We start from the raw sequence: 20,669 nt of genomic DNA on the forward strand, positions 1-20,669 counted from the left end.
ATTTAATCGATTTTAATCAAATGGAGAAGCCAGGACCTAGTAAAAAACGTAAGGTTAAAGATGAAAATCGGCAGTTTCAAGAATTTTGGACTGAGAAATACTTTTTTGTATGCTCGAATAACAAAGTCGCTTGTTTAATTTGCAAAAATTCTGTTGCGATTGCAAAGGAATATAATGTAAAAAGACACTATGAAACGCAGCATCCTTCTTTTACCAAGTTTACTGGCGAATTAAGAAAGCAAAAAATTTTGTCTTTAAAACGGGAGCTTATTGGTCAGCAAGCTACGTTTACAAAACCCATTCAAGATTCAGAAACAGTTACAGGAGTTAGTTATGAAATTTCTCGAATGATAGCAAAGTGAAGTCGCCCCTTCAATGATGGCAATTTTGTAAAAGAATGCTTAGAAATTGCCATTAAGAAAATGTGTCTAGAAGCAGCAAAAAAGTTTGAGAAAATTCAACTGAATCGGATGACTATCCAAAGAGGAATTATGTCTTTGTCAGGTAATATTGCGGAACAATTAATTGAAAAAACTAAGATCATTGAACTTTTTTTCATTAGCACTTGACGAATCCACTGATTAGTTCCACAACTTAACTTCTCATATTCATACAATGTGTTATTCAAGATTTTGAAGTCTTAGAAGAATTATTAGGAATGTGTTCATTGAAAGGTCAAACCAAAGGAGTTGATATACTCAATGTACTTTTGGATAAGTGTTCAAAAACTGATTTGGACTTATCAAAATTATCGGGACTTGCGACTGACGGTGCTCCTTCGATGATTGGTGTCAATTCCGGGATAGTTACTTTGCTGAAAAAACATCTGCAAGAAAAAACATAAACACTGAAGATCTCGTGCAGTTTCACTGCATTATACACCAAAAAGCCCTCTGTTCTAAAAAATTGAATTTCAAAATGTAATGAAAGTGGTAGACTGTAAATTTTATAAAATCACGAGGATTCAATCACAGACAATTGAAAAAAAAATCCTTGATGACAGCAAAAGCGAATACGGAGATTTACTGTATTATACAGAAGTAAGGTGGCTAAGTCGTGGAATGACATTGGAACGATTTTTAAATTTAATAGAAGAAATTGGAATATTTCTGGCGGAAAAGCAAACGGATATTCTGGAACTTAAAAATCCTAATTGGTTGTGTGATTTGGCTTTTTTAGTTGACATTACAAATCATTTGAATGTCTTGAACACACGGCTTCAAGGCAAAAATCAACTGATATCCCAGCTCTACGCTCATGTATCATACTTTCAATGCAAGCTGGCACTTTTCAAATCACAATTGAATACTGGTAATTACAAGCATTTTCCGAATTATGAGAAAATGGCTGAAAAATTTAACAAAACTGCGATTAATTTCAGTTATGTAGAAAAGCTAGATATTTTGATCCAAATTTTTTAAAACAGATTTTCGGAGTTTAAAAAAGTGAATCCTCTGTTGGACATATTCAGCCATCCTTTCATAATTTCAGTTGAAAATGCGCCGGAGTCAATGCAGTCAATGCTCAACGAAGGAGACTTGCTGAACTTTTACTGCTGCATTGACAAAAATATGTACAAAGATTTGCGCATAAATGTTGCTCTGAAATGTGCCAGCTTATTTGGTTCTACCTATACATGTGAACAAATATTTTCAATACTAAATAATAATAAAACAAAAAAATCGAAACTGCCTTGCAAATGAAAGTTTGGAAGCAGTTTTACGTGTTGCTACAAGTAAATTTGAGCCAAATGTAAAAAAGATTGTAAGCACTATGCAGTGCCACGCTTCAAATTAAGAAATTCTTTTTTAATTTTAATAAATTATCAATTCTTAATAAGTCTGTGCAACCATGCTTTAGGGCATTAGACTGATGGGCCATAAATTCATCGAATGCCAAATCCGACTCTGGTTGGATTTTCTGCAGCTCAGCATCTTCGTGGTTTCCATAAAAAGAAGCCAGTCAGTTCAACTAAATGTTTCGAGATTTATCTCTCGGCGGTTTCTGTATTCTGTAAAAAACATTGCTAATGGCTTTCACCCTTCCGTGTTAGGTTCATATAGCTAAACCAACTCACCGTTGTTCTCCCCCTAGCATTGGCATCATATGGGTCAATATTGGTTTCTGGCGGGCAATCAAACTTCAAATCGCATTAGCGAACGAGTTATCTTTCTATCATTATTCGAGCTCCCTATCATTGCCCTTTCTCTCTATCTATCTCTATTAATCGAGTAGGGAGGCTCTCCTGTGCTTTCGTAGTTGTATGAACGATATCCCAGTCTCTTTGACAGATTAATAATCTTTTGAAACAACCTCGGTCTAATTAGTCCAAATGTACACTAAATTGGTTTATTAAGGCGTTCGCCAAAATAGATTGGATTCTAATTCAGGAAAGTGACCAGCATTAATAGCAATGCTGTCAAAGGGACTTTCCGCATTGTACTTACGTATCAAAATTTTCTGCATTCTCTACGGCTCATTTCTTACAGTTTCTTACGTCTATCTTGCTACTGACCCAGTACAGTTCTATTGTGCCAAATACGACTTTACACTACTTTCTCCTCTGTCCGCTGACAATACTTGCAGTCATCCGTATTTCTCCCACAGGGTGTTTTTGATACGGCTTGCTGAATACAGGCCTACGATCGCCCTTTTACATTGACTTTCCTTACTTTGGCAACTTCTGGCTACTTACTTTCTGGCACTCTAACTGCCGGTACTTGCGGCTCCGTTCTGCATAAAATTTCTAAATGATCCTTTTGACCGATTCTTTAAAGTCGTTATCTCTTATTCGTGTTCTTGACAGCTTCAAGTTCAACAGCAGCTAAGGTTCATTATAGAAATTGAAGGTGTTTAGTTTATCTATTACCTTTAAATTCTTGCAAGGACCCTTCTGACATTTGACACTGAGTTTGCAACTGCGTGGTGACATATTTCAGGTATGATTGGCCATAAACCATTTTCAAATACCTCACCATTCAGCCGTAGACTTCTTTTTTGGAGACATCCTTTGCAAGATCTCAAGGCTAAACTAAGGGCACTTGCCTTCTTCCTGGATGACCCACCGGGTGCTTTTGCAGCCGCCTCAAACTAAGAATGATAAATATTCCATGATGTGTAGTATTATCAAATTGAGGCACATCAGCCGAACAGATTGTGTAATGCCATTATAGAAAGTACCCGCTTCTCCAGTGAAGAGTATTTTTTCGAAATTTCTTCTTTTAATTCTTTCTTCTTTCCCAAAATTTTTTGTTCCAACCCGGCATAATTCTCTCTTAGTAAGTTTTCTTTCAGTTTTTTATTTTGTATTTTCCAACATGGAATTTTTCAAATTCACTATTATTTATTTTTACCAATGACCAGTTGACTACGTCCAATTCACACCTAACAGCAATGAAGCGTTTTTTCTATATTCGCGCCTTTGCCAATATCGTTACAATACAAAAAAAGTTAATAGTTGTTAAATAGACCCCTGCAAATACTTTTAAGGCTACAAACGTATTTTTAATTATTTTCACAAAATCTAATGGCCATATGTAAGAAATGCTTTAAAACTTACAAAATACAGAGTTTTTTCTTCATTATTGTATTTAAGCTATTATTATAAAACTAGTTAAATTCAATTTGTTCATTAAGAAATTTATGTGAACCGATAAGTCCAGGAAACTTATTTAATTTTACCCCTGATGAAAGTACTTTCTAAATTTTCCTCACCAATCTGTATAATTGACTTGGTATTATAATGTTGGTTTATTAGTGCCTGCTGTGGGTGATTTTTAAAAGTAACATATGAAAAATTATGGGATAATACGACATCGGATCATATGTATCTCATTTGTATATTCACATATATAAATCATATATACAAACTTACGCAATTTTTGATACCACTTAATGAAAGTCAAATACAATTATACATTTTTTTATTATTAGAACAAAAAAACATATATATAATGCAATATTTTTAAGGCAATAACTATATAATCGGAATAAAGTTTTAGACGTTACAATTGTCTTTTTTATGAAATATTTCCCAAAGTAATAAATTATGTCAAAACTTTCTCTAATTGCACAGCTTTAATGGCGCATACTTCAAAAGCGGTGTCAAGATAGCGGAGTAGGAATTCAATGGTGATAACTAAATGTCCCCGAGTTATACACTTTGTCCTAAGGCTAATCAAATAATTCTGCCCTCGATAATCAGCTAGTCCTAGTTAATTAATAAAAAATACTCTTTAATTATATGCTTAGCGTTATCGACGGTTGGCGTTTTAAGTTATCATACTACTTAAACGGAACATATATTTGGTAACCTATCAATAATTGATCAAATACACGTAAACCCAATTAAACTTTCCTTTTTTTGATGTCTTCATATTCAGATTTCGCCTGTGCTATCTTTAATGATTAGCGATAAATGACTAAAGCTGGTCAATTATTTATTTGTAATTGCTTAAATAATGCCTTTATACTGGATAAATTATTAACGATTAAAACAACAGTGATTATCAAAAAGTTCATAATTTTAATTACAAAAAATATGTCTTATAAAGCTTACGATTATGTCTTACAAATAAATATAACAATAAAAACTAAATAAATTTTCACTAGGAATTTCCAGAAATATTCTGGCATGAGTCAGAAAATTCGAATCACAACATTAATATTCGCAAAAGAGAATTTAAATTAGTACATGAAATATTATTTACAAAAGACTTAGCGGGCGATTACATAAATATTAAAAAAAAATCAGTCATACCATAAACACCATTCAATAAATTAGACACACCCACACATACACCAAATTTATCTTATTCTAACATAGCATTTTAACAAAATATACAAACTCGTTATCTATCATTGAAATAAATAAAAATTAAGTCATTATCACAAAAAAACATTCACCATAGAATTTGACAGCAGGATAATAAATTATTCTTAAAAAAGATTTAATCCAATTAGTTTCTCAAACTGAAATTTTCTATAAATATCGCAACAAAGGACCGAAATTTATCACAGACGCTTTTTATCCTATACCATAACATTTGAAGAATTTTCATACAGGATTCAACGTCAATTTGAACTTAAAATAGCACCAAGGGCTCTGGTTTCCTCCTACCCATCTTGCATATAATCCAGTCTTATTCCATTCTAGTACATTAATAGGTTGGAATTTTTACATGTTGCATTTGATACTGCCTTAAATCGTCATCTTGTGGAGTTTGAGTACTTTCTCTGACCGGAGTTCCATCTGGATATACCCTCACAACCATCCTACCAGTAAGAGGTACATAAAGGTAATCATTGTCACGGTTTAAAAAAGGTTTTTTGGTACTAGAAGCGACCCTTTCAGTAGTCACACTCACTGGCCTGTAATTGTTCTGGAATCGATTGAACACCCCTTCACCATCAGGTGTCTTGATTATATTGATGATGGTGGATCCAGAACTTTCAGGTACGTCAATTTGTTTATTTTCGCTGCTTGGTTTGTATACAAAATCCTTTGGAGGAGCAACTACGTAAACGTTATCCAACCGTGCACTGGCAGCAGACTGGGTTCCAAACTCGTCATAGTCAGAGAATGATTCATCTTCATATGAGTTTGGTTTAGATTTGGCTCCTGCTATTTTTTTTGCAGGTTTTGGAGTGGTAATTTGAAAGCGATGGCCTTGCATAAGAGTTTCCCAAACTGAAACAACAAGAAATTGGTTAAGGTTGTCGATTTTTAAAATTTTTATTATCTATTTTTTTAAAAATTAATGTTAATTTAATAATTGATGATTGAAAATATTTATGTGATATTTAGATAATTATCCGAAACAATCTTGATGGTTATCAAGATGTTTATTCTGAATGTGTAATAATCACAGCAATAATTTTTTGCCTTAGGAGATTGAAAGCCTAGAATTAGCATTGCCGTTGAACTAGGGACAGTTTGTTTGCTTGCAGCGCATCATTGCATCAGAGATGTTACTGATGCAATGATGCGAAATGCTTATCTAGAAATGGCAAAAAAAAAACACTTTACAATATATATAAAAATTTGTCACTTATTTTGAAAAGCGCAAAACAATACTATTTAATAAAATATGAAGCATTTTTTTTCATAAACTATGATAAGACACTCTATAAAGAAGTCAAATCAAGTTAAATGAATGCAGATAACGTATATTAGAGAAAAAAGCAACAACATCGCAACGCCGCTCGACGGCAATGTTGATTCCACCGACACAAGTAATCTGTACCAGTGACGTAGTCAAAAAATATTTACATGATAAATATTTATTATTAATATATTATGCTTTAAATTATAAACAATATTACCGTTTATGAACTATTTATGCGTTTTTTTTAACGTACTTCATTAGAGTAAAGGTACTTATCTAATAAAAAGCATTTTTATGGAAATTCAATATTTTATAATTATTATAGACTTCTTAATAATTTTTTATTATTCTACGTTTAGGACGACGGTTGTCGCTTGATATGATATTATGACAATTTCGGTATTTGCTTGCATAGTGCGGCACAAACGGCACGAGGTTTTACTAACTCACCCTTTTTCCTTTTTCAACTAAAAACTAAAGAAAAAACACAGAACTTGACAAATGCCGAATGTCAAGAATGTCAACACAAAGCCGTTTGTCAAGATCACATTTTGCAAGATGACATCAGCTTTTACCTGCGGTGTTCCCATTTTAACATTTTTATGTTAAAATTTTTTTTCAAGTTAAATTATCATTTTTATATGTGTTGATATATAGCTGAAAATTTCCTCTTTTGAAAATGCGTGTAAACTTGACAACTTGATGAATATATTTATGAACAAAACACCCTCCTTGCCCCGGTGCACATGCTGAACTCAAACAAAGTTGTTGTTTACTAATTCTAGCCTTTCAATGTTTGAAGTTTATTGCTAATATGAGTTCATGACCTGCTTTTAATTATTTCATAATATTATATAGAGAGGAATATAACGAACTAAAAAGACAATCCTATTGTATCTTTAAAGAGCACAAAGGCTTTCAAGGTGCTATAGAAGGTGTGCATCGGATTTTTAAAGAATTTTCATTCAGCTGTTATGTAATAAATCTGTTTTTTTATACGTTGCAATGCACGACATTAGAATTAAGAAGCAAAAGTCGAGGCTGTCCCTTTGCATTTTCAGCAAATATCTAATTTTATTCTTAGGTGTTATTTGTTCTTTGCTTATGATTTGTAAATATTTACTCATATAGGCATTTATAAGAAAAATTTAAATATATGAGAGAGATTAATTAATCCCGGATTAAAAGGATTAAAGAAATTGTGTGCTACCTGTAGCTCTAAATAATAATTTAATTATTTTCGAATCTTCTTATTAAAATATTAAAAATGAAATATGGGTTTTGGACCTGAACATTTCTTTATATTTCTATTTATTTTTCTAGGAAATTATTTATTGATGTATAGGAGAAGCGTTAATGTCAAACTAATACGGGTCTAATAAACAATTTATAGAAAAGAGTTCCCAAGTCAGAACTAATTAAATCAAAGGTCCTAACGGACAACAATTTCTCCTAAATTAAAAAAAAGCCAAATTTTAAAGTGATTAAATAAGAATTGTTTATTAATGCAAATATTAGTATAACAATCTTACGGATGGCAAAAGTCAAGGTTGCGATAATATTGCCGGATGATCATTGCCAATATAATAAAAAATAATTTAAATTTACTACCGTATTTTACATCAGTAAATTTAGCTAATTAAGTATCGATTCGGGAAAAAATTGGTTAAAATTTTGCCAAATAGTGTGTGTTTGATAGTTTTTTTTACAGGCAAAAAACGGTAAATTAATATTTACATTTAACTTACTTATATTGTTTGCTTCCCTTTGGTAAGGATCCATGCTGTCCAATTTCTCCTCTTCAATATTTTTAAGTGTCCCAAGTCCATACTTCATAAGTTGTCTGGTGCAAAATGGAATTGATGAACCTTCACAAAACTTTTCGACTTGGTTAGCAAACAAGGAATAGATGTAAGAGGTCTGTAAAAAAGAAAGCATTTATTAAGCTTTATTGCAGAAATATTACTTCTAATAATCCTGTTAAATAAACTAATGAAGAAAATGACTATCTGTTAAATCTAGACAGCAATGTTGAGAAGAAAATCAGATATGTGGGAACATAAATTACATAGTATGAAATAAAATTATGCTACAAGGAAGGCTTTTTTTCCAACTCAAGGTAATTCCATACATAAATGAATTAATAAGAGGTTTATTGCATTGTATTATGCATAAAAAGCCCCTTGCTGTTAGATAACAGAAGTCAATAATAAATTAAGCATATGTTTATTCATTTTTGCATGTTCTTTTAATAGGTTAACAATCTAAAGTAACAGTTCCTATTTTTGATATAGTGTTACTAGGAAAAGTGGTTTTAATGATGTAACAGTACCTAAAGGTTTACTGTTATATAAAAGCTGATTTTACCTACATTAATAGTGGGTTTTATGACAATTAACTAGCTGTTCCTTTATACTTTCCGCGATAAAAATCTCAAATCGAATTAATCTTATTTTTAGAAAATAACCGGTATATTGACTTTAGATGCAAGTCATTGGACTTAATTACTCTTTTTTCCATAGTGTTGTGGTTGACAGAATAATTTTTTCTATATTTATTCACAAAAATCTATATTCAGAAATTACAACCATAATAAAGTTTTAAAAAAACACATAACCGAGATACCGAAAAGAGTATTGTTCCCAGAATAGTCCTTGAGTCATTTGTAGAAGGTGAATAATTGATTAAATATTCTATGGTAACTACACTAACATCTTGGTATGACTCAGCCGCATAGTATTTTACCATCTTTAAGCGCCTAGAACGTCAATTGACATACTAATCTGTAGTTAAATTCAAGCGTGGTATTCTGTAAGTAAATTTTATCTACACAATATTATATAAAAATAAATGATTAGGATATAAACAATGCATAAAACATATTGAATTATGAACTTTAAATTGTTAAGAAGAAATGTAAAATGTGTCAACGGCACTCCCTTTACATGCCAGGATTTTGTTATATAAACCTATAGTAAGTAAGTAATTGGTAACCGCATAAATATCAGCCTTTAAGTTATATAAGAAATTTTTTTCATTCAAAGCATTTACATTAAAAAAGGACATATTTTGCATAGAAAATTACTGCGTCTAGGTTGAGTAATCATTGTGAGATTTAGATATTGTTTTATCGTGTTAAAAAGGGGCTTTTATGATTTCAATTTTCATAACTCTAACTTGGAAATCTCTCTTTTCAAAAATAGTGTACATTATAATGTTTAAAATGTCATATTATTAGATGTATATTATTGGATACGAAGATCTAAAAAAAAATTAATTGGAAAGTTGTTATTAGAAACTAGTCCTAAGTTTAGCAAAAGGTATTTTTTCGGTCCTATGTAGTAAAAAGGGAAAAATTAAAAATTACACAAAATTAAATTATTAGAGGTTTTTTGAGAAACAATTATGATTTGAGTCATACTTTCGAATCCTCAAGTCTACAATTTTCAAATAATATACATAGTACACAGTTTTATATTTTAAAAATCTCGATTTTTTTTCAAAAAAAATAATTATAAAATGTTAAAAGGGTTACTAATTTTTACTAACTTTCGAAAAAGTTTATATTTAAAAAAAAATAGAAGAAGAATGGGATTAATCGAGATTTTTCCTACTCGTTTCGTAGTAAACAAACCAAGCTAATTAAAAATCTAGAAAAGATTTTTAAATCGCAATAATTATAAACTTCATAATCGAGGTCAATACTGCTACTTTCTTTTCAACAGTGAAATATGATGATTTCTCTTGCATAATGGGAACATCAAGATATCGTATGGACTTATGTATATTCTTTAAGTCATATGTTATCTCTATAAAATATAATATAATTCTCTAGCGTTTAATTATTATAACGTAAGACATTATTATTATTTAAAATCTACATTGAAAAAAATTTGAACTACCTCTGCTGCACATTTTGATTTCTAATTTCTCTTTCAATTCTAATAATACTTTTAAAACTTTAAAAATTTGTTCGAGTTTCATCTTTAATTAAAATAAATTGAAAATTGTTGTATTTGTAAAATTACATTTTTATAGAATATTCGTTTGACATCTTCACTAAAACTACTTACTTTTTCCTGTTTGCTCAAGTACTCCCAAATCGGGATAGCCGACCCCTCTAACCCACTGATCATCACAAATAAGCACAAAACACTGAATATGCTACCCTTCATTGTTTCTTTTCAATAACTGTACAGTATCACTTTAACAACTACAAATCTTAACCAATGTTTATGTGTGACTTTGTTGTAGCGCAAACGCCAACGTAAAATTAATGGTTTGTAATATCGCAACAGCTCAAGCGACTGTCGGTACTGATCTGATGGTCGTGTCAGGAACCGCGATAGTTTTATAAGAAACCGACCGGTAGGAACGTCATCGGAGATACCGGATTTTATGTTTACTGTGATGTTTTAATGTCGGACTGGACGAATTAGATAGTGGTTTTGGGGATTCCACGGTGTTTAGCACCCATGACCGTGCTACATTCCAAATTTTTGTTTTCGACTGTTTTTGTTTTGAAGGTAATAAAATTCTAGCATAATCAAACTGTGTGTTTGTATATTCAATTGTAAGTAGTCATGGTGTAGTAAGTTTTACTTGGGTATTGCTGATACATTTTTAATGAGTGCAATAAATATTGGGCAACCACCACTACATTCTTATAGGTTCTTATTTACCTAAGTTTATAGTGTTACAATTGTCGGTGCAAATATATTAAGAGCGTATTGTTGGAGTTAAAATAAAACTTTTTTCCTACGAACATGTGTCCTAATATGTACCAGACAGAGCTACAGTCCACGCAAATTGTTTGAAGAAAATCGATTATTTGAAACACTGACTTCAGTTATCCGTCAAATCTTTTGAAAATTTGCAAGTCTGCATTGTTTTGGGTCCTCTTGGCAGGACCTTACCCTCAGAAGGGTAAGCTTCCCTGAATCTTCCCCTATTGGATTTACACCATTTTTGGGACGGAAAATGAAAAGATCACTAATAAACGGGGACATGCAAATTTTCAGAAGAATTGACGCATAATTGTAGTTACGGTTCCAAATAATTAATTTTCTTCAAGCAATTTGCACGGGCTAAAGCTGTGAGGGAAGGCAGTTTAGGGTATATGTTTATAGGAAAAAAAGTCTTATTTTAACTCCAACAATAATAAAAACGCACCGAATTTTGTAACACCCTGAATTGGTTTAAGTTCTATAGTCACCCTGAAGTATCAGTTACTATCTATGATCGTCTTCTATATTTTCTCATAAAAATTTGAATTGCTGTTTTTTTCCTAAGTTTTTAAATGAAACGAACTATAGCAATCATCTAAGCTCGAAAGAATCCGGTCTGCCTAGTCATGTTTTTCTCATTTTGCTTCAATTAGCATAAATAGCATAAATTTTTCGGTGATGTTGTTTGGAGTTCCCCAGAATCGAGACGCTCTGCCCGAATGACTCGGCCAAACTCATGCCCATTATCAGGTATCGGTCTTCTGGTAAACAACGCCTTGTTAAGATGTTCAGAAATTAGAATCTTCAAAAATGGTTTCGACGTTCGAATTCGTTTGATGCTTTTCTTATGCAAATTATTTATTAAACATAAATTCGTTTTATTTTAGTTATAGCGTAGATGCCTGTATTTTGCAACTGTTGCAATTCTTACTATATGTATGAATTTTCAAAATTATGAGAAATTATATTAATGACCCTATAAGCTAATTAGTTAAATATAATTTTTCTAACTCGAGTTATAATTGTGACTTGTGGATCGTATTTTTTTGAACAACAAGAGTGTAGTTTATTTTATTTTTTGAATATGTATTATAGCAGTATTTTACCATATTAGTTTAACCTATGCCTCAATATATATATATTTCTAAAATATTTTTTACATATTAGGAGAATTTATTTTATTATCATTACTAATAACTTGGTGGCAACCATTTCAACCAGAATAAACCTCTAATATTTTTTACTTATTGTTGGTTATTATAGCAAAAAAAATCTTTTTAATTTTCTTTAAAAAAATAAATGTTATTCGAATATTTCATAAATATTTACAAATAAAAATGTAGTAAACAAATAATAAAAATATGAGTAATAGATCTTTTAAGATATTTTTTTAACAATAGAAATTATACCTAATATTCTTAATGTCTGGCAACTGTAAATACAACTATTATCTTTTCACCAATTTGTGACATGTTTGGGATTATGGTTGTGCTTAAAGACGTTGCTTCTTCAATATGTGGAACCACTTTTATTCTTCTAACCACTTCTCAACCACTATTCAAAATGACCTGTTTTCATTAATCTGTCGTCATTTGAAAGTGCTTTTGGTAATATGTGCCCCCAGTTCTCACATTCCTTTTGATATATTCCTTTTGAAGTGTTTTATATCAAATCTTTAATCAAATTTTTGCTGGCCATCGGAGGTCAATTTTTGTATCATTTGAAAAATAATTGATTTGCTAATACACAAATTATTCGCCTCAACTACTTGCTTCTCTCTAACCTCGTAACGTCGATTTATAATCTTTTTATAGTTGAATAAATTATAATAGTAGTGAAATTGAAATATATAAATGGCATTGAAGTAATATACATCGAAGAAAGAATTATAACCAATTTCTTCATTTTGATTTTAAGTAGCTATATTCGGTTAAATAATATTATCCGAATTAATTTTGATCTATCGATAATAACGAGATGAATACATATATTACTGTAGAAAGAGATGATTATCATTCTCTGTGACGCACTGATCAATCATTAGGAAAGAACACCAAAAAAAATTAATTTTTTTTAAAGTATTAGTACTAGATTTAGATAGAGAATCTCCCCTAACCTTGCCATCTGTAAAAATATACGGGACACCTTATTTGGAATTAGAAAATTATCCATTAAAGCGTTAAATGATTTCCCATAAAAACGCAAGTGACAAAAACATATAAATACGTAAAGACCTAACTTTTATATAGCGTACCTACATTAATATAACCAAATTTGTTTTGCTTAAAAAGTCATGACACTATGGTGCGTTATCCTAAGCTACCCAGTAAATTAATTTAAAAGGTATAGAGACTTTTGAAAAACCCCTTATACATAATCACTGAAACGAAATAAAGAATCCAATAAAATCTTAATTTTTCTTCTTTCCAAATGGTATGCGTTTATTATTTATTTCCAGGTGAATTACTAGAATTTTTAATAGTTCAAGTATCGTAGTGATTTATTGCCATTCAGAATTAAAATTAGTTTTGATGAGTTTATTTTGAACTAATGTGACATGGAGAAAAGTATTCAAACTTTTGTTACTTAGTAATAATATTGTTGGTTCCTTACGTCAGATTTGAAACTGGATTGTTTAGGAGGCAAAATGTAATTTTTTGTGTACAATATATACATATATATATATTGTCAAGAGATTTACGAATTGGAGAGCCATATTCAAGTTCAACTCAAAAAGTACTTTGTCGGTCAAAAAAATTTTATTGCGCTAAAGCATAAGCATAATGTACATAATAAATCTTATGTCCTAAGTATATAATTTTAAACATCACCAAAAATACAGACAACATGCAATAAAAGATTAAAATACTCGTTAAAATATAAATAAATTATAGGTCAACGCGGTTGGGTTACAAACGTTACAAAAAAATAATTTTTAAGAGCTTTTTATAAATATCTAAAAACATTCTTCTAAAGTGATAAATATAAATAAACATTTACAACTGATAAAAACTACATCAGAAATATTAATTTATGCTCTATCGTTTTAAATATTGGGTTTTAAAAGAAAAATCAGGCCTTTTCCAAATAGGATGTAGGTAAAATGTATGATGCTGGTCATAAGTCACCTCAGTCACTGATATGTATTTATTATCCTTGTTTTAGATATACCTATACGAAAAGCTCTTGCAAATGGGTTTGTAACAACATGTGTTGGACCCATTAAATAATAAATTCATTGTATGTGAAATTTTCGGTAATTTTCTCGACTTCACCCCGGAGTTGAACTCAACAAAAAAAAAACATATTGATAAAATTTGGTGTAAAACTTGTATACAAAACATATGAATACAAGTTTTACACAAGACGCTGAAGTCAGTGTCCTGAGAGGCTCTACAGGTTCTAACAATTTTCTACTTGGATATCGTTCTAAGCTCGAGTTTTGAGAAATTTACCTACTACCTGTTGCAGCACCGTGACGATACCTATATTTTATTTGTATCTCGGAAACCTAGTTAAATGCGGATTTGGATAGTAGCTTATTTAACGTATCCGAGTATAAGTTTTTAAGAAAAGATGAGGTTTTTATTTTCTCTAATTACTCATTAAATTCTAGCTACATAAATTTTGAAGTTATGGGTATTACCTACAAAATAAAAAATGAAACGTTTCTATTATTAAACTTATATACCACCCATCTTCAGGAAATATTCCAATTTTTCTATACAATCTGGAAGACATTTTAACAAGTGTAGTTACCCAATTTAATAATATAATCCTTGTTGGTGATCTGAAAATTTTTTATCACAGTCTCCGCATTTCAGCAACTTAAATTTTCAATGGACATTTTCAACCTCTCCTAGTGAATTTTTGGAGCCTTCCAAGACTAACTTAAATAAACTTCTCGATATGATTATTGCCACCCAGAACTTGTTTTCTGTTCACTCCAAGTCCGAAGCAGTATCCAAATTTTTAACAGATCACAATCTCATATATTGCTGGCCCAAGAAAAGGGTATTATTTAAGGATTATAATAATATAATTATTACTAATTTTATTGCGGATGGATTTGTGATCCAATGGGACGACTTGTTCAATATATTTAATAGTAAGATCTTAAATCACTTGAATAAATATGCACCACTTAAATATAAATTCCTAATTAAAAATTCATTTAATCCATTACTCACAATATAAAAACTATGATTCGAGTAAGACACAAGGCTCTAAAAAATACCAAAAATCAAAATCAGAAGCGCACGTACAGTATTACAGACAACTAAGGAACTACACTAGGCATGGAATTACCAGAGAAAAAATAACATTCTTTAACCAAATAGCGCATCAAAGAGGAAAAGAATTTTAGGTAACTGCTGGCAAGCTGAAGCTAACATGTGATAAAAACCATCTATTTGAACTGCCAGAAAATGTAAATAATGCTTCCTCATTCAGGATTTCTTTTTGAACCACTCCAATATACCTGACTCTACATTCTTAAATGTACTAAAACTTTACAAAACTAGTAGATTTACCAATGAAATCTTTAGCATTCCTCTCCTTAGACTTTGACACCCCAAGCCAAATGATTTTTTAAATAATTAAAATATTACTATACTAAATATTTTTAACTTAAAGTCTAATGCAACCGGCACGGATGGTATCTCTATGAGATATGTAAAGTTGTGCTTGCCTTTTTGCTTAAATCCGCTACTAAATATTCTAAATTCATGTATTGTTGATGACAGCTATCTCACAATTTGGAAAAGAGCCATAATCAAACCAATTTCAAAAGTTTCAAATCCTCTAGAACTAAAGGTTCTCAGACCAATCAGTATTTTACCTGCTATGTCAAAAATAATTGAAAAACACATGTGTATTGAACTTCGTCATTTTGCAGAAGTCCATAAAATTCTACCAGAATCCCAGTTAGGACTTCGCCCGGGGTACAGCCAATACCACCTTTAGAAAGGCCAGAGTGCTCACAATAATTTTGGCGTGACGTCATCATATGTAGGCCTAACAAATTGGATCACAGTAGCTGACCGACGCGTGACAGCCGGCGACAGATTGTTTATTTTCCCGCTTTTACCTACTGCCGATTATGTTCCCGTATTTTCATTTTTACACATTATAATCTATAATAGACGGGATGCCGAGGAAATAACTCTAAAAACGGGTCCAAAGGTCATGTGTTTAGTTTTCCAAAGGAGAGTGATTTGCAAAACAGTTATGAGCAATTCCGCGAAACGATTTAGCGACTGGTAAAACGTCATGGAAGTTAGCAACAGAATCAGAAACAAAAATCAAATTTTTACAGTCGCCCAGACTTTTTTTCCATAATAAAACACATATGTCAGAAATGAAAATGAAATTTTTACAGTCGCCCAGATAAGTTCAATAGTTTTTTTGATAACAAAATACACGATATGTCTCAGAGACACACGTTTTTTCAGGTGATAAAGGGGTGTAAGTCAACCTCAAATCACTTAAAAAATCGTAGTTAAGTTAGGAAAAGATAATAAAATACACAATATAACGTGTGTCTCTGAGATATATGGTGTATCTTATTATATTTTATTTATATACCAAATCTGAAGGTGTAACAAAATTATTTCTAATTACTACGATTTTTTAAGTTCTTAAGTTTTTAAGTAGTAAAAGTACTTAAAAACTTAAAAGTTTTAAGTAGTAATAATTAGTAACAATTTTATTACACCTTCAAACTTGGTGTATAAATAAAAGATTATACAATACACCATATATCTCAGAAACACACATTTTTTCAGGGGATGAAAATAGTTTAAAAAATCGTAGTAATTAGTTTTAATTTTGTTACATCATCAAACTTGGTGTATAAATAAAAGATAATAAGATACACGATTTCACTAACTTTGATTTTTTAGATCGTCGATCGGTTGGCTTACACCTTATGTAAACCTACATAACTGACAAAACCAAAACATAATAAATTTTGTTATAGATATTCTTTCAAATATAAAAAACCCTGATGAATTAACACAAAACCTAAAATTTATTTCAGAACAGCTACTTTATTATGTTTAACATGGAGGAGGTATAGATATTCACCTAGCACCATCATCTTATGTTCAATTTTATTTACTATCAGTTTATTATAAATATTTACAAAATCATGCCCCTCTTATATTGCCTTTTCCCAAAACAGTAAAAAACATTTGCAATATATTTTTAACAGATTCACATATTGATGAAAGAACATTTTTATTAACCTATGCTCGGAATATTTTTTGGTACCTAACAGATAACTCTAGCTAATTTAGTACCTAATAAAAATTCATTTTGACCTGTTTAGATTATAAAGGAGGCAATACTGTAGGAATGTTCAAGTTTCAAAGAAGTTATTCATATATGTTCTGTGTCCAGAATAAATTCCAAAATGTTATATCAGTTTATCAAAACAATAATAGAAAATTTAGAGGAAATTGGTTACCTAGTATTTTGTAGAGTTAGTGCTAATACTCGTAATGTAGTAAATAGTAAGGCAATGAGTAATTTTTTATCCTTTTATAAACTCAGCATAGTTTACCTACCTACATCCTATTCATCCAGCAAGACCTCTATTTTATTTTTTTGACAGAGTTCATTTATTGAAATATATTACTGCCTTAATTCAAAACCTGATCAAACATTTTGATTTTGAGACAGGTCAATTCAGCTGATTTTGTTGCCATTATATGGACATGGTGAAAAATTGTAAATGTAGAAACTCCCCTTAAGGAAAAACATTTATTACATGTAAGTACCAGGCATCTTTCACCAAAATAATATTAGCAGTCTCAAATGATGATCCTAAAATTTATTTTTTTACAAAAAATGTAGTGCATCAAATTCTGCAAATACCCTAAGTCGACAAACATACACATCATTAAGTTATGGACCATCCATGGATTTCTTTAAGTTGCTAAATACTGTTTAACTGAGTTATGGATTATGTATTATTAGGCAATTAGCAGGTGAGCATTACCATATCTTTGTTTGTCAGCTATATGAATCAGAAAAAAGGCCTAAAATTTAATCTATATTATCACTAAAATCTAAGTATTATGGAAATATTGATGGAAACAATTTTTTTGAACCTTATGGCGAGACCCTGGGTGATTTTCAGTTTGTAGATACTCATTTAAGTTATTCTGACCAGATTAATAGTGTGTTATCCAAAATCGTAATTGAAGTCTTAGATACTTAAACTGTAAAACCTGAGTTGCCAGTAATAACTTATTTGAGTGGATATTGCTGCTATATGACTTTAAAAAAACATAAGTGCGATTTTTTAAAGAAAATTTTATCCAACCTTGTATTGTAGAAGATTCTTATAATCTAATTCAATCCGTAAGTCGTGGCGCTCTTTTATATATGCGTTTAAAAATCTATATAAGCTAAAAAAATATATTCCCTCTAGACAAAAGTATTTGTTGTATGACACTTAGTTCTGTCTCTTTTTGATTATGGTGACACTGTATACAATAATTATTTGCTGTTATACGAAAAAAGAATGATACAAAAGGTACAAAATACCTGTCTAAGACTTTAATCTTTCTTTTAATATAAGTTTTAGAGAACGCATTACACTACGTATGAATAGAGCAAATATTTTAAACATGGAACCGGAGAAAACTTCATATGCATAATTTTATTTACCGTATTATAAATAATAAGCCTCCTTATTTAAGAAATATTTTAAGACCTGCCAGTCATAATCACAACACTAATCACAAATTTTAAATCACTCAGCATCATACGGCATCCTTGCAACGCTCATTCTGTCCTGCCCACTTGTGGAGCCAACTGCCGGAACAGATCAAAACATGTAGCAGGAGACGTTTTTCAAAGCATGTCAGATTAAAGTTAATCTGTGAACAAGGTTCTCAGGCTTAGTAGAATCATACATGTCATTAATAACACGACATGCTGACTTCAGCGTCATCATAATCATTTTTTTTCTTTCTTCGCTTTTCCCGCGGCCAGGCTACCCTTAGGCTGGTTTCAAACGGTACCATATCGATACCTTCTATAGCGCGCGATAAATGATCGCGATATTGATTTTACACTAAAATTCATATTTTTGAATGAGCCGTTTTCGTATATAAGCAATACCATAAAATATATGGTGACGACGACGCTTTATGGCGTGTGCACGCGATTTGTCGTAGCCGATCGAGAGTTCTAGCCGTGACACTGGTTTCGTGGCGTCAAAATTGAAGCCGAGATTTGGTCGCGCACGCCGTACAGTGGAACGACTAAGTGGAGATACCGCGGGACCTAATATTTTACATTTTACAAGATAATATTTTTTTTTATTATTACGTATTTTTAGGTATATGATAAATGTTTTAAATATTTTTTATTATTTATTTTATTGGAAAAATATACATAAACGGTGTTTCAAATTCGTCTACCCTCAAAATACGAAAATGGATAATTTACCCCAAAGTTGCATATTATTCACTTGTAAAAGAATATGCCATATAAAAAAATATATATATTTTATATGGTTTTGAAGATTATCGAAAAAAAAACAAATTTTCAAAAACTTAATCTTGACACTTTTGTGGGTTATCTTGGTTGCTATGGGAAAGTTTTTGCTGTATTACTTTTTCGTAAAAATGTTAATGCCGAAAACAAAATTAGGTAGGTACCTACGCCAAATTTTTGTTGCTTATTTAAAAAATCGAAAATTTGAATGATTCCGAAGATAATCAAAAAAAACAAAAAAAAAAATTTTAAATCCATTTTAATTTTTTCTGAGCTTAAACAGGAACGCAGCAAGAGGAAGGCATTATTCTAAATAAAATTAAGATTGTCAAATGTAAGTTAAAAATAAAATTGTTAATTTACCCACCTAATTTAAATACCAAATTTTTATTCTTTTTAAAACTCAAAGCGAGTATCAAAATAGGCCGTTAGTTTCAAATTTTAAATGCGTAATCTTACTATAAACTACAATAATAACTGCAGTAAAATATTATTTCGAATCAACGCAAAATATGTGCCCCAGCGCGGAATTTTTGCCATCGCGATGCGGTCGTCGCCTCGCATGATTTCGGCTTCTGTTGTGAGGTATCGATGGAAGCGGGGATAAGTGTCCAGGCTAGAACTATCGATCGGCTACGGATTTGTTCTACTAAAATCGCGCCATTTTTTGTCATCGCCATTTTTTTAGCAATAGATGTCTTATGCGATCCTACACACTACTCACCATATATTGTCGTGATTTATCCAGTTTCATTTGGACAGCGTTGCGTGTTGGTCAACATGGCGAAAAAAAATACGAAATACACTTATGACCCGCTAAGTCTGATCGAATTAATTGAACAAAGGCCATGTCTATGGGATAAAATAATAGACGATTATAAAGATCAAAAACAAATACATGGAATTTTTAATAGATAGTTTTGACAATATGCAAGAAGACGAAAAAGTGGAAGCAAGTAAGACACAGTTTAGTTCTAAATAGTATAAAATTTATATTCATAAATCTAAATTTAATTTTAGTGTTAGTTTGTTAAACAAAAGCTTTTGGCATTTTAAAAGTTTTGCAAGGTTTATTGTAATATTTTTACGATTTTATTTAATATTATATACCATAAAATAGTTCTCTAAATTATATTTTTCGTCTGCAAATGTTGGTCTAATCATTCGTCGTTAATAAGGCAAAAATAAAAATAATTAATTTAAAATGAAAGCATGTTTATTTAATTATTAATTAAATTTAACTGGAAACATAACGTATAATAAATTATATTTTCGTCATTTGCCAAGGAGCCGGTTGGACTTATAAAATATGTTGCGAATGCAT

At 30.8% G+C, this 20,669-nt stretch overlaps 1 protein-coding gene across 1 annotated transcript; it reads right to left on the bottom strand.

Moving 5' to 3' along the window:
- Window positions 1–3,908: 3,908 nt before the first annotated feature.
- On the bottom strand, window positions 3,909–10,420 carry LOC126742768 (rhythmically expressed gene 5 protein). The gene is made up of 3 exons (XM_050449556.1): window positions 10,181–10,420; window positions 7,856–8,027; window positions 3,909–5,689 (listed from the first exon to the last, which is right to left on the bottom strand). The coding sequence occupies exons 1-3, from the start codon at window positions 10,280–10,282 to the stop codon at window positions 5,160–5,162; spliced, it is 804 nt and encodes a 267-aa protein (XP_050305513.1). The 5' UTR covers window positions 10,283–10,420; the 3' UTR covers window positions 3,909–5,159.
- Between the last annotated feature and the right edge of the window lie 10,249 nt (window positions 10,421–20,669).

Source organism: Anthonomus grandis, chromosome 12 (assembly GCF_022605725.1).
Source record: "Anthonomus grandis grandis chromosome 12, icAntGran1.3, whole genome shotgun sequence".
Classification (NCBI taxonomy): domain Eukaryota; kingdom Metazoa; phylum Arthropoda; class Insecta; order Coleoptera; family Curculionidae; genus Anthonomus; species Anthonomus grandis.

What these genes read in the sequence shown, in the direction of transcription:
- LOC126742768 (XM_050449556.1), bottom strand. Translation starts at nt 10,282, where the DNA reads ATGAAGGGTAGCATATTCAGTGTTTTGTGCTTATTTGTGATGATCAGT. An exon ending in ACTTGAGCAAACAGGAAAAA is followed by an intron (nt 8,028 to 10,180) that starts GTAAGTAGTTTT and finishes TCTTTTTTACAG; the next exon opens with ACCTCTTACATCTATTCCTT. An exon ending in AAGGGAAGCAAACAATATAA is followed by an intron (nt 5,690 to 7,855) that starts GTAAGTTAAATG and finishes TTGTTGTTTCAG; the next exon opens with TTTGGGAAACTCTTATGCAA.